This window comes from Grammomys surdaster, unplaced genomic scaffold (genome assembly GCF_004785775.1).
Source record: "Grammomys surdaster isolate TR1022 unplaced genomic scaffold, NIH_TR_1.0 317, whole genome shotgun sequence".
Lineage (NCBI taxonomy): Eukaryota > Metazoa > Chordata > Mammalia > Rodentia > Muridae > Grammomys > Grammomys surdaster.
In genome coordinates, this window is record NW_021604736.1 from 944403 (window position 1) to 959396 (window position 14994).

The following is a 14994-nucleotide window of genomic DNA, read 5'->3' on the forward strand; positions in this document are numbered from 1 at the left end:
AACAAAGTTTATAATTTAAACTGTGTGATAATGGTGAAGAAAGCTGGCTTAATAAATTTGCATTCCAATTTTTCCCCTCATTAACTCAGTGTCAGTGAGTAAAATAGTGAATCCTCTTGCAGTTTCCTCATCTGTGAACCGCTGCTCATAGGAATTCCTACACCCAAGTGAGGAGAGCTCTGAGTTAGGCAAGGCTAGCTCTCTCTTGCCATAGCCTCAGCACATGTCTAGATAAATCCTTCTAATTTTGACTTTGATATCACTTCCTTGGAGAGTTTTGTTTCAGGTAATATAGTTTCTGTATGAACAGAAAAACTACTAATCGGCCGCGTACATTAGGCTCTAATAAAAATAACCTGGTCTCAAGATTTAGTTAGGGTCAGCAATTACTTTCTGTAAAGGGTAAGACACATTCTTTAGAGTTTGCAGGCCACACTAGAAGGAAGAGGCCATGTTACAATAAAACTTTATTTGAGGATACTTAAATGTCAAATGCACACACATCCTCAAGGTCTTGACTGGCGGGATGAGGGCCCTGACGCGTGGCTGGCTGACCTCTTACCGCTGAGGATGGCAGTTATGAAGGGAACCTTAACCCTTCAGGATGGCGACTTCAGTGACTCCAGGAAAGCTGTGATGGGGACGAGGGGCGCGGCAGGGCCCGGCGGGGCGGGGCAGAGTGCGGAGGGGGCGGGGCGGCGTAGCGTCATCGTCGTCGTCCCCGCCTCCTCCCCGGGGGCCGCGGCGGAGCCTGGGTGACGGCGCTCAGTGCCTGAGGAGAGCGTCTCAGCGTCGGCAGCGTCCAGCCACACGCCGCGGCGCGTACCTCTCGGCCTCCCGGCGACCCACAGCCGCGGCGCCCGCGCCCGATCAGCTCTCTCGCTCGCTCTCCTTCCCTGAGGCCCGCTGCGCCATGGCTTTGGCGTTGGCGGCGCTGGCGGCCGTGGAGCCTGCCTGCGGCAGCGGGTACCAGCAGGTGAGAGGCCCCGGGCCCGCCCCGCCCTCCGCCGGCCACTCGACGCCAGGGCTCTGCAGGCCGCGCCGGGCCTGGGCCTGTGGTGGTTCGGGCCAGCCGGGCGGGACCTCGTTAACCCCGGTTCCCAGGTCGGGCGGGGCCCGGAGCCTGAACTCGTGGCGCTCTAAGGGGCTCCATCCAAGAGGCATCAGTTTTTCCTTCTCTTAGCTTTGGTTTGATGTCATTGGAAAGTCAGGGGGTGAAAAAAATTTTTTTTAAGCCAAAAAGGTAAAGGAAATGGGTTCCGAAGAAAAGATCGTAATCTCCAGTACCTCTGCCGGCGGCTGTCCGCAGCGAGGTGCGATTACTCAGGGTTTCGGAGCCTCGTTTCTGTCCAAACCCATCCCCCTCGCACCCTTTAAAGATTGGAGTCAAAAAATGAAGCTAGAGAGGAGCCCGCAGCTTTCAATCGATTTGGAAGAGGCGATGTTTGGCTAGAGAGGCCCCAAAATGTAGGGCTACGTGAGGCTGCAGGGCGTGTGCCCGGGTGTATTTTGCACGCTGAGAAATGACGTTTAAGAGATTTAATAGCATATCTAGGGAGGAAATATATCCAGATGATTGGGTTATTATCTGCTGTGTGATTCTGTAAATTGAGGCCCTAGGGAAAAGAGATTTTTCCCCCTCCCGGTGTGTGACTAGGTTTCCTCGGGAATTTAGACTTTTTTTGGGGGAAAATTAGGTATTAATCAAAAATATAACGTAATCGTGCTTCTGTTTTGTTAAATTCAAATGTTTTCAGTATTGCTTGCATACAAAAATGGCAATCCTGCTTTTTCGACATAAAATGGCGTGAATTAAGTGATCTACGTTTACTACGTTGTAGAAATAAAACCAGAACGATTAAAGCGTGTTGCAGATTAACCCTGTCGTGGTCAATTGCTGGTTTGTTTTGCTGTCTTCAGCGTTGTGTTGTAATCCCCCCTTCTTCCCGCCCCCGCCTCCGCCTCTGCTTGGACTCCTGAAATGACTAGTAAGAATTTAGCCTCTTGGTTTCATAAACGCCCCAAATTGTGGCCATGCAGAATGATTTTTACGTCTTCACAGCCTTTATTCTGTGACCTTGGATGGGACTCCGTTTGCTTCCCTGTTTTAATAAATTCGAGTCATAGATGTTTCTAGACTCCATGACGTATTTACAATCACCCCCCCCCCCAACCTTGTAGTGTCAGTCTTTTCATTCCTGACTTGGATGGGCAGAAGAGCTGTGGATTTTCTTTGTACCGCCATCTTACTGAGCTATGGGGTAATGCTGGCTGACTGCTATAATACAGAAAATTGGTTAGAGTATTAAAATTATGCTTTTATTGGCTTAATGTTTAGTAGCTTTTTAATTATACAGAATTTAGGTGTTGTTAGTGATGGGCCATCTTTATATTGTTACTCTCAAAGTAATTATTTTGCTGAGCATGGTGGCTCATGTCTATAATCCTAGCAATTGGGAGGCTGAAGCAGGAAAATTGAAGGTTTAAGGCCAGCCTGCATTGCCAAATTAGTTGCAACCCAGCCTGAGATACAGGAAGACCCTGCCACGACAACAACAAGATAAATAGTAATCTTTAATAAGACATGAAAAAAATCTTAGAAGAAATTATAAAACATCAAAACCAAAAAAGTCTAGCCAAACACAAATCTATTCCTAAAAGTTAATACGTGGGCACATACTCTTATAGATTAGAGCTATGTAAATTTACAAAAGCATGGTCAGTGTGCGTGTGCACAGATAAGGAGTGCTGGCGTTGATTGTGTACCAGTCACAGCAGACGTGGTTTACATCCATCTTCATTGAACCCTTACAGCACTTTTATGAGTCAAGGTTTGTTCTCATTTTATAGATGGCAAAGTCAAGTCTCTAAGGGTCTCAGTGACTTATTCAAGTTCACAAAACTGCTAAAATGTGGTAACAAGAGTGTTCATATACTCACCTATATAAGAGGCTCATGGCCCAAAGACAGGCTGTATTCATTAGCAGATACCTATGTATACATGTCTATTATGTACTCATGAATGTAGGCAGGCACATCTTTATATATTCATGCAGTTTCATGAGCTTCTAATTACACTTGGATGTGTCCATAGTGTCAGCCATGCGCATTCACTTTCATGTCTTTTTTGTGCACATATACACGTACAAAGACACACAATCATTAGTAATACGGATTTTCAAATCTCCTGGTTTTTTTTTGTTGTTCAGTGTTGAAGGTAGGGCTTACAACATAGGGCCTTTCACTTTCTACGCAAGCCCTGTACCACTGAACTATATCTGTAGCCCCTCTATCAGCTATTTTTAATGCCTGTGTGGCGTGTAATTGTATGACTGAGCCATGACTTAGTTACCTATTGGTAGTTCCTAAGAATATTTATAATTTTTAACACTTATTGAAGTTTGTTATCCACATACCTGTAACTGTTCTTTTGTAGTGTGTAACCAGAGACTATACATATTTAAAAGGCTTTTGAATTATAGAATACTGATGAATTGTCCAGGCCACTTGATAGGAACATACTACTCTTTAGACTGTCACATAAGGCTGCTGTGACTTCTTTTGATCTGTTAATCTGAGGTGGTCCTCCAGCCAAGGGACTCTAATGGAAAGCCTAATGATTCATTCAGAATTGCTAACACTGCTGGCCTCCTTTGCTTTTATGGGTTTTTAGTGGTGTATGCACAACTTGAATTTAGTATACTGACAGTTTATGGACAAGCTGAGCTTAGTTTCCCTGTAGCATGATTTTCCCTCCTTTTTGCAGTTTTAAAACTGAGACTATATCCAATATATATTGAACAGAGTTTCAGGAAGGTTTAGGTAGGCTTATTCACAGCTGCAGCTAGCTTGAGGACATCAGTTGCAGGTTATCCAGTATCCTTAGTGCAGTTGCAGTAGATCTTTGTATCTATATCATGAATTTTGCTACCTCATGCCCGATATTTTGAGATATTTGAATTTTATATAAATGGGTAGTGTTTCAATATACATTAAAAAACAAACCACAGAATGTGCAGTTTTAGACATAGGTCATAGCCTGCTGAGGAAGTTGCGTATTAGCAGTTATCACCAGTAAGTTTGTATAGTATTCCAGATGACATCATAAACCAGGCATGGGGACAATAGCTTTTTGGGTTAAGTTCTCTGAATGTTCTGTAAGGGCATTTTGATAGATTAGGGAAATAATGCCATCTCTTTAACAGGCGAGACTGTATTTGGTGAAGTCTTGATCTTGGAAGGGCTAAGGAATGCCCATGTGCATGTTTGTTATAAAGTTTCAGAAGTTATAGTTGTATCACAGGTTATCTCTTTTGTATCTTGTCAGTTTTAAAGATTATTTGCTGTATTTGTGGCCAAATGGTTAGTTATCAAAGAAAATGTATGAAAGATCTTGAAGCAGGACGCAGTGGTTGGTGCACTCATGTGATTTTGTGCTCTGGAGGCTGAGGCCGTAGGATGATGGCCTCCAGGCCTGTCTGGATTACATAGTGAAAGCCTGTCTTAAACAAACATAGGTACATTGTTTATGGAAGATAAATAAATTATATCTTTGAAAAAAATTTTTAGATTGTATAAAACAAACAAAATATGCTATATTAACATTTTAATCCCCTTGCCTCTTTTGGTAAGGAGTAGGGAGTAGCTGTGTGTTCTGCCATTGAGCATCTCCCACCCTAAGCATTTTTAAGTACAAAGTCTGCACACATTAAGTGGATTCACATATGTATGAAATCAGCCCTGTGTCTAGTACTCATTAAACAATACTCCTTTTTGCTTGTTCTAGCCTCTCAACTAGACACCAGTGTAAGTGCAGTTATTTCTCCTTTTTTTGTAACTTTCTTTTTTCGTTGGCCTATCATCAATGCTCATCCAAATAGTAGGTGTGAGAATTCTTTCTTTCTTTTTTTTAAAAAGATTTATTTACTTATTTTATGTATATGAGCACACTGTAGCTGTCTTCAGACACATCAGAAGAGGGCATCGGATCCCATTTCAGATGGTTGTTAGCCACCATGTGGTTGCTGGGAATTGAACTCAGGACCTCTGGAAGAGCAGTCAGTGCTCTTAACCACTGGGCCATCTCACCAGCCCCAGAATTTCTTTCTTAAGGCTGAACAATATTTTGTTGTATGTTTGTTTTGAGATGGAGTCTCTTGTACCATGGCCTGACTTCATTTTACACACACACACACACACACACACACACACACTACATACATATACGTATACGTATATGTATACTGACCTTGAACTCCTGATCCTCCCTCCATACAGGCTGATGCCACCAGGCCTGCCTATGCTACATGTAAAAAATAAATTCATTTACTGATGAATATTTAGTCTTTGTGCATAATGCACTTTAGAACATGGGTGTACAAATCTCTCTCGGTCCTGGATTTTGAGATTTATGAGAATTTACCCAGAAGTGGAATTCCTGAATAGTTTGGTAATCCTATTTTTAAATTTTCTTAGAACTATTCTGTTGCTCATAGCAGCCACACCATCTTGCATTGTTGCAAACACTGTATAAAGATTCCAGCTTCTTCATATTCTCAACAACAGTTTGATTTTTTTTTAATTTTTTATTTATTTTTATTTTTTGCAGTGCTAGGGATAGAAGCCAGGCCTTGTTCATGGCTGGCAAGCTCTACACCAGCCCTCTTCTGGTTTCTTAGTACTAGCTATCTGTTTGTTGGTTGTGAAGCTATCTCCTTTGCAATATTGATTTCTGTTTCCTAAATGATTAGTTAAGTACAGTATATTGACTGTATATTGGCTTTGGAGAAATGGCTATTGCTATAATTGGGTTTTTTTTTTTTTAGATTGTTTTTTAGGCTGGGCTGGAACTCTATATAAATCAGGTTAGCTTACAGAACTCTAACTGTCTTTGTCACCCATAAATTGGTATTAAAGGTGTCTACCACCATATCGGACCAGAAATTATTTCTTTTTTTTTTTTTTTTTTTTTTCTTTTTTTATTTTATTGATGAGTACACTGTAGCTGGCTTCAGACACACCAGAAGAGGGCATCAGATCTCATTACGGATGGTTGTGAGCCACCATGTGGTTGCTGGGATTTGAACTCAGGACCTCTGGAAGAGCAGTCAGTGCTCTTAACCGCTGAGCCATCTCTCCAGCCCCCAGAAATTATTTCTTAATGATATTATATTTTCAAATTTTTTGGGGGGAGGAGGGGGAAACAAGGTCGAACTATATAGTCCTGGCTGTTCTGGAACTTGCTATGTAGACCAAGCTGGCCTTGGACTCACTACCTGTCTCTGCTTCTAAGTTCTGGAATTATTATTAGTATTTCAAATATATACCAAATAGGGTAGTGTGATAAACCTTATGGAAACCATCACCTGCATTCAGTAAATACCAATAAATAGTCATTATTTTTTTTTTTTTTTGGTTTTTCGAGACAGGGTTTCTCTGTATAGCCCGGGCTGTCCTGGAACTCACTCTGTAGACCAGGCTGGCCTCGAACTCAGAAATCCGCCTGCCTCTGCCTCCCGAGTGCTGGGATTAAAGGCGTGCGCCACCACCGCCCGGCTAAATAGTCATTATTATTTCATTTATATTCATATTATATTTTGGATCAACTATATATATAATTTTTTGGTTATTTCTGTTTTATATGTTTGGAGACAATAAGATCTTATTACTGCCTGGAACTCTGTGTAGCTCAGGTTAGCCTTGAAATTGGAACAGTCCTCCTGCCTCAGTCTTTCAAGTCCTAGGGTTATAGGCATATACCACTGTGCTGTTATTTCATGTACAAACATTTTATGTGAAATATAGAAAAGAATGATATTTCAAGTAGATATGTCACATGGGGTTAATATCATGAGAACTTTTACAAAATCCTTGATTATGTTAATTTTGGTAGATGTGAGTGGAGGTCAGAGGACAACCTTCAGGATCTGGTTTTCTCCTGTTGTTCAGGTCCTGGAGATGGAATTTAGGTTATTGGATTTGGTGGCTAGTACCATCTTGCCAGCCCTGAGAGTTCTTTTTAATCTGTTAGAATTATGGAAATAGCTGGGCAGTGGTGACGCACGCCTTTAATCCCAGCACTTGGGAGGCAGAGGCAGGCGGATTTCTGAGTTTGAGGCCAGCCTGGTCTACAGAGTGAGTTCCAGGACAGCCAGGACTACACAGAGAAAACCCTGTCTCAAAAAAACAAAACAAAAAAAAAGAAATATGGAAATAGTATTTGTAAATGTCAGGAACCACAGAACTGTGATTGTCCCATGTGTTTGAATTGACCTACTCTTGGCAAGCCTTATTTTCTGCGTCATTTTTTGTGGCACTGGTGGATTCTTGATCCATTCTTGCTTTCTGGCTGCATCCACCAGCCATCACTTGTTAAGGGAGAGTTAATTGGCTTCATCATTTTGTCTGTGCTCTGTAAACAGAACAGAACTTCCTGGTTTAGACAGAAGCCAAGACTCAGTTGAGTTGCCCTAGGGAATTCTGTTCTAAGGACTTTCACTGCTGTTCCTGGACATAGATGTTTACTTCAAACATCAGTTACAATACACTGTACTATATTGAGTTATAAAAATACATCTCTTTTTTTTTTTTTTTTTTTGGTTTTTCAAGACAGGGTTTTTTTGTGTAGCCCTGGCTGTCCTGGAACTCACTCTGTAGACCAGGCTGGCCTCGAACTCAGAAATCCGCCTGCTTCTGCCTCCCAAGTGCTGAGACTAAAGGCGTGTGCCACCACCGCCCGGCCCCCAAAAATAAATCTTACCATGAGAATGACTTTGATGTTTTGCTTTAGACTGGGTTTCACTGTGTAGCACAGACAGACCTTGAACTTGGGACCCTTGGGCTTTAGCTTTCATAATGATGGGATTACAAAGGCTTTAAAATGAATCTTTGATTTCTTTATTTTGATGTTATTTTTGGATAAATACAACTGCTTTGTAGGAACCATATTCTTGTACAGGACTAAACCAATTAAGATTTTCAAAAATTTACTTTAGTTGTAGAATAATGCTGAAAATAAGGTTGAAGATAGTCTTCACCCTCAAGTCAAGTTGCCAATAAACTAGGCAACTGGTAAACATGTATCAGATCTATTGGGCTTTGCAAACCTTTTAGTGACAGTTGCTTCTGGTGGCTGGAGGTAGAAAAACAGTTTGTATTAATTCAAGTGTAGTGTTAGAACAAGTGTGATAGATATCACCTAGTACACTCTGCCTGTAAATTTGGCTCTCTCCCACTTTTCTGAATATATAATTTCTTTTTGGTTTGGCTTTTGTTTTTGCTTTTTTGAGACAGGGTCTATAATAGGCCTTGCTGCCCTGGAACTTAGGCTGGCTTCTAACTCAGAGATCCACCTGCCTCTGAAGTGCTGGGATTAAAAGTGTGCACCACCACACCAGGCTATGTATTTCTTATTTTGCCAACAATTTGGAGAGATGGCTAAGTAAAAGTACCTGCAGTCATGAGAATCTGAATTCTAATTGCCAGCACACATGCAAAGTGCAGGCAGGCTATCTTATGTGACTTTACCGCCAGAGTTGGGAGTGGAGACAGGAGGATCCTAGGAGCTTATTGGCCAGTCAGCCATGCAGATTCCATGAGTTCCAGGTTCAGTGAGAGATACTGCCTCAAAAGTAAAATGACAAATAGAAAATGAGAGACAGCTTCTATCCACTTTTGGCCTCCATTCATGGCTGAATACATCTTCTCAAAGAGATGTACACAGCAAGACTTACTGCTTATGTGTTTGTCTGGTTCTCTTCTTAAAGGTCCTCTGCCCCTCTTCCATGCTGTGTGGAGAACTCACTGTGTGAGAATGGTGGCACTCACAGCTCATATGGAAGGGGTGGGCCTAACACTGCAAGCAAAGTATTGGCACACATTATTTGCCATTTTTATAGGTGGAATATTTATTTTTTCTCCATTAACTTCATCATTTTATCTCTATGGACTCATAAATATTTACAGTTATTAGGGAACATAATTCCAGTACACCGTATAGTGCTGGCTTTGACCATTGGGAATTCTCAGTTGGTCCTGTGTCCTATACCTGGTTCCTTTTGACATACCTACATCTTGGTTTTAGTTTCATCTTTTCTTATATCATCTTAGAATGACTCGTGCTCCCCAAGAAACCCTGCTTCCTTTTTAGACAATGATGCCAGAAACCAGATCTGCCCTGGATATTGTTAGTTCTAGGTCTTCTAAGGTAGCAAAGCCAGAAAATGCCTGTGCACTTGTTCTTTCAAGTGCTGGGTGTTGAACCCTTGCTCTTCTATGTGCTGTATATGTGCTTTATCACTCAGTTATATCCTCAGCCCTATAAGCAATATTGGCATAAATAAATTATCCAAAGCCTAGTTGACACTGTATTTCCAACTCTGACTCAAGCATATGGATCACATCAGCTTATTCATTCAGCTGATCTTTAAACCCCTACTGCAACAACTAGACATTTGGCTCCTACCGTTTAATATCTGTTTACTTAATTCTCTAGTTTAATACTTTCAGTTTATTATTAACTCATATACATGTGGGAACTCTTATTCTTCAGAAGGCAGAGTGCACACATAGATGTCAACTACTAGGTTCTAGAGTTACCTTCCCCTACTCTCTTGAGAGAGGTGGTGTCCTGCATATATAAGACATTGTTTTGTCATGGTCTGCCCATCATCCTGCCAGTGCAATTGATTTTTTCATTTGGTTTTTGTTTTGTTTTTTCTTGAGATAGAGTCTCATATAGCCTTGGCTGTCCTGGAACTCTCTATGTAGACCAGGCTGGTCTTGAACTCAGAGATCTGCCTTCTACCTGGGATTAAAGTTGTGCACTATGCTTGGCTTCGTCTAAATGGATTTTTAATATTCATATATATTAAGATTCACTCTGTGTTGTAAAGGTCTATATGTTTTACACCTTAGTGTCTCTTTTAAAATTTTTTTTCAAGAAAAATAGAGAATTTTCTCATGTTCCTATTAATGGTCATGTTTGCCTTTTTTTTTTTTCCAGACAGGGTTTCTCTGTGTAGTTATGGCTGTCCTGGAACTCTGTAGACCAGGCTGGCCTCGAACTCAGAAATCTGCCTGCCTCTGCCTCCCAAGTGCTGGGATTACAGGCGTGCACCACCACCTCCCAGCGCCTTTTCTATTTTTAAAAGGTATAGACTTTTAAAGAATTTACTTATGTTGCCTTTGTTAATATCTTGGGAAATTTTGTAGACTAGGGAACCAACAGTAGTTCTCTTAGATTTTTCAAGTTCCCTTTGTGAGAGCTTTGTGTTATGGCATTCAAACATCATATAAAATTTCTACTTAATAATTCCCCTCCCTTTCTCTATGGTCCTATTGAGGATCTAAGCCAGGGCCTGCTCATGCTAGGCCAAGTGCTTTGCCACTGAGCTCCATTCTGGTTTGAAGCTTGTGAGATATATAGATTTTAGTATCTAGTTTCATTTGGGCCTTATCTAAAGGGGATAACTGAGGAGAATGTAAAGATTACTGAAACATTGAATTAGCAATAGTCCCACTTCTGTCATGAAGTAGCTGTGAGATGCTAAGAACATTAACATCTTTCTAGACTTTTATAAAGGAAGCTGGACTCATTTCATTTTGAGAGTTCCAGCTTCATAGTTGGTGTGTGTGTGTGTTGTGTGTGTGTTGTGTGTGTGTGTAGAAAGTAGAAACTAGTAGCTTTGATCCAGAGAAATAGTGATAGTGTTATATTTCTTTAGTAAATTGTTACACACAAACACACACACACACACACACACACACACACACACACACGCCAGATCAAACCCAGGACCTTGTTGCCTACAAGGCAGACACTCCATCACTGAGTTAATTCCCAGCCCTGACTAATGCCACTAAAGTATACATAGGTAAGTTTATGGTGAAACATTACAAATTGGTGCATAGTTTCAGACATAGAAAATATTTTCTTTTTAAAAAACTGCCCTTAAGCCAGGGCGGTGGTGACACACGCCTTTGATCCCAGCATTTGGGAGGCAGAGGCAGGCGGATTTCTGAGTTCGAGAGTTTGAGGCTAGCCTGGTCTACAGAGTGAGTTCCAGGACAGCCAGGGCTACACAGAGAAACCCTGTCTTGAAAAACCAAAAAAAAAAAAAAAACTGCCCTTAAAAATAGGTATTCCCGTTAGTTGTCTAGTCTGTCAGTTTGTGAATTAAAAATAATTATATGTATATATGCTCTCCGTGTGTGGGTACCCACTAAGAACAGAAGAGTATTGGATTCCCTGGAGCTGGATACAGGTGCTGGAAACAAAACAGGAAATGCACTTAATCACAGAACCATCTCTCCAGCTCCCTAAAAGCAACTTTTTATTATTTTTTAATCAGCTATTGGTGTGTGTGTTTGGAAGAAAGAGGACAGGGGATTCTCACATATCCCATGACACATGTGTGGAAACTAGAAGACAGCTTTATGGAGTTGGTTCTCTTCTTCCAACTTTCTTGTGGCCCAGTCTGGCTTTGAGCTCATAGGTTTCAAATAGATTTAATCCAAATGATTTTAGATCTAAGACTTTACATTTTAGTGACAGTATTGAGATGAGAATCTCTGATTACATTGGAAAAGACCTCAGCAGTTGGGTAGGCATATCTTCACTGAATTATTATTATTATTATTTTTTAGTGAGCTGGTAAAATTGTTATCTAGCTATCCCTATCCCTAATTAAGGCTGTTGGGGTTGGTCTTGCACTCTGTGTATTCAGATGCTGAGTTCTGTGCTGGTATAATTGTTGTATCTAGCTATCCCTAATTACAGCTATCTTTAAGAGCTTAAAAAATCTTTTTCTAAGAAATGAACTTTTTCTTCTTTAAATATTTTAAATTTCAGACACACTACAGTGACATCATAAAACAGTACTTAGTGATAAAGAAAAATACCCTGCACACTAAAGTAGAGAATGTTATAGCTTGTATATCTCTGAAATATTCAAAGAATTCTGGGAATTTTTATTTCCTATGTGTTTTTCTTTATTAGACAAAATTTCTTCTCAGCATGTAGGAAAGGTATTTCTAAAAATCTTCCTGTACTGGTTTTATAAAAGCTTTATTCTTGTTTTAGAATATGTAAAGTATGACTTTTTCTTTTGAAGTGAGAGTCTCACTATGCATTTCCAGCTGGCCTCAAATTCTCAATCCTGTTATTTCACCCTCCCAGGTGCTAAGATTATGAGGTTGTGTCACCATACCTACCTCAGTTTTACTTTTTATTTAGTGTTTTGTTTTTGTTGTGTTGGGAAATTCAGGGCCTTGTGAATTCCAAGAATTGTGTTCTATTACACAACAGATAGCTCTCATTCAGTGTTTGTTAAGGTGAAACTTATAAATGCTGAATGAATTCAGTTCTGCATCAGATACATCTTTATTATTTATATGTTTGCACATATGCATGTATAGGTCAGAGGACAACTTGTGGGCTCTGGAGAATCCAGCTCAGATCATCAGACATAGCAGAAAATGCTGTGTCACTTGCTGAGCCAACTTGCCAGTCTTGAGGGCTGGTTTGGTATTTTTGCTTGTTCTGAGTGTCATTATCTTTTGAGTCTTTTGAGCTGGCCAGTTTCCCATAATAAGTCTGTCTGTTTCTTCAGAGATGATGAGGGGAAGAGATTGGGAAATCTCAGCATTTAGTATGCAAATCTTCCAACCATTTTTTTTCTTGATGTCACCCATTTCCTTCCGATGTTTTAGCTGGGTAGTGGTGGCCCATGCCTTTAATCTTAGCACACAGGAGAGACACAGGCAGGCAGATACTGTGAGTTCAAGGCCATCCTAGTTTACACACTGAGTTCCAGGACAGCTACACAGAGAAACCCTGTCTCCAAAACAAAAACAAAAACAAAAAAAGTCTAATGTCTCCTCAAAGTGCCTTTTTATACTTTCCAAAGAATAGCGCTTTTTTTTTTGTATTGGGGATAGATGCTGTGCTCATACCTGCTAGAGGAAGCTCATGCCTTCTAAAGGAGACCTGGGAGCTCCAGTGTTTAACTGTTCCTGCAACCCTCCTTTCTGTTTGCAAATCTTTTTCAGCTCAGCTTATCAGTACCTTGTGTCACCAATTTCTGAGGTTTTTGTGCATGTGAAACAGGTTGGTTGTTTTGTGTTCTGGTTTAAGATTTAGCTTTCCCCTGTCTGTTGAATCTGTCTCACTTACAGCTTTCAGGATTTTGATGTTACTTCTTCTCTTGTTGTTTGGTTTTATAGGCTTTCTCTTTTTTGATTTGTTTGGTTTTTGTTAGAATCTCACTTTATAGCCCTGGCCAGCCTAGAACTCACTGTATAGATCAGACCATTGTGGAATGTGCAGAAATCTGCCTGCCTCTGTCTCCTGAGTGCTGAGATTAAAGGTATTCCTGGCCTTTGTTTTGTTTTGGTTTTGGTTTAAATGAATAAATTTATTAAGTATACATCAAGCAAAAGAATAAATAGCAAGTGATACAGACGGAAGCAGGCATAGAACAAAATACTATTAAATTGAGGGCTTAAAAACGTTGACCAGAAATAACTGGGAAAACCAGTTGAGGCAGCCAGCGGGAGTTCTGTCTGGATTGAAAAGGACACTTAGGCAGAGCAGAATGTCCTCTCTAGTGAGGCTCCCAAGTGAAAGAACAAATGACAGCAGATAACACCATGTAATCTGGTGCTTACAGCACCCAGCAAAAACCTGCTAGGGAAGTTGAGGCATTCTGCTGGAGTTCCTTGTTGAGCTTTCTTCTTATGGATGGGTTCTTATGGCATTTTTATTTTGGGGGATAAACAGTAATACCCTCTGTTGAAAATAGTTCACTTTCTAGTCCTCAAGGGCACAGTATCCCTACCTGTGGGCTGTTTTGCTGTTTTCTTTTCTCTCTGTTATGGGTGTGTGTGTGTGTCAGTCCATCCCTGGACAAGAGGCTTTGAAGGACATTTTGAGATAAGCATGCTTGATTCTGAAGGGGAAGAGAATAACTCCCTTTCCTTCTTTCTTTCTTTCTTTCTTTCTTTCTTTCTTTCTTTCTTTCTTTCTTTCTTTTTTTTTTTTGGTTTTTCTAGACAGGGTTTCTCTGTGTAGCCCAGGCTGTCCTGGAACTCACCCTGTAGACCAGGCTAGCCTCGAACTCAGAAATCCTCCTGCCTCTGCCTCCCGAGTGCTGGGATCAAAGGCGTGCGCCATCACCGCCCAGCTGAATAACTCCATTTCCAGAGCCAGCTTTTTAGTAAATTCAAACAGCACACAATTTAGCAATGTAATTACGTCACAGCAAGGCTATTGACTTTGAGCCTGTGTATCTAAATTGCGTTTAGTGACTAGGTCAGTTGGTTGGTTTTTTTTTTTTTTTTTTTTAGAAGGAAAAGCATTTTAGGAATTACAATTTGATAAAAATGCCACTTTTTTCCTTATATGTAGCACAAACATCTATTAAATAGTTATTTGTATCAAGCAGGCTATGGTATGTATTACAGGTTGAATAACAAATGTTCAAGATTTCTTTCTCTAAAAAAATAAAAATGTGTGTGTGTGTATGTACACGTGTACAGTGATTACACACTGGAGGTCAGAAGACAACTTGCAGGACTCTGCTCTGTCCTTTCTGTCCTGCCATCACGTGGGTTTCTGGGATTGAATTTAGGTTCTAAGACTCAACTCAATACCAGGCATCCTTACCCTCAGAGCCATCCTACCATCCCTATTCAATATTGCTATTTTTAAAGAGAAAAAACCCAGGGATGTCTTTCTCATTTGTGTTTCTAATTCTTTGTTGCTATTTCTTTTTAAAATCATTAACTGTAAAACTTAGCATCTCTTGCCTGATGCTATTTATTCTTGATACACAGGAAAGGAGAGGGGGGGGGTATATATCCCTATCCCCAGGAAGAGTGTTGATAAGTCAAGCACCTGTGACTTTATATCACAGGTAATTAGCAGATTTTTTTTTTAGGTTTGTTTCTCTTACAAATTTGCTTTTACACTACATGGTAACAGCAAGCCTTCCA

At 40.5% G+C, this 14994-nt stretch overlaps 1 protein-coding gene across 2 annotated transcripts in view; it reads left to right on the top strand.

The window, feature by feature from the left end:
* Positions 1-715: 715 nt before the first annotated feature.
* The window catches only part of Ndfip1 (Nedd4 family interacting protein 1), a 46762-nt gene continuing 32483 nt past the window's right edge, over positions 716-14994 (top strand). For both annotated transcript variants that reach the window (XM_028777955.1, XM_028777954.1), the window contains exon 1: positions 716-976. In XM_028777955.1, coding sequence (XP_028633788.1) covers positions 914-976 — 63 coding nt within the window. In that variant the 5' untranslated portion in view covers positions 716-913. The remainder of the gene's footprint in view (positions 977-14994) is intronic.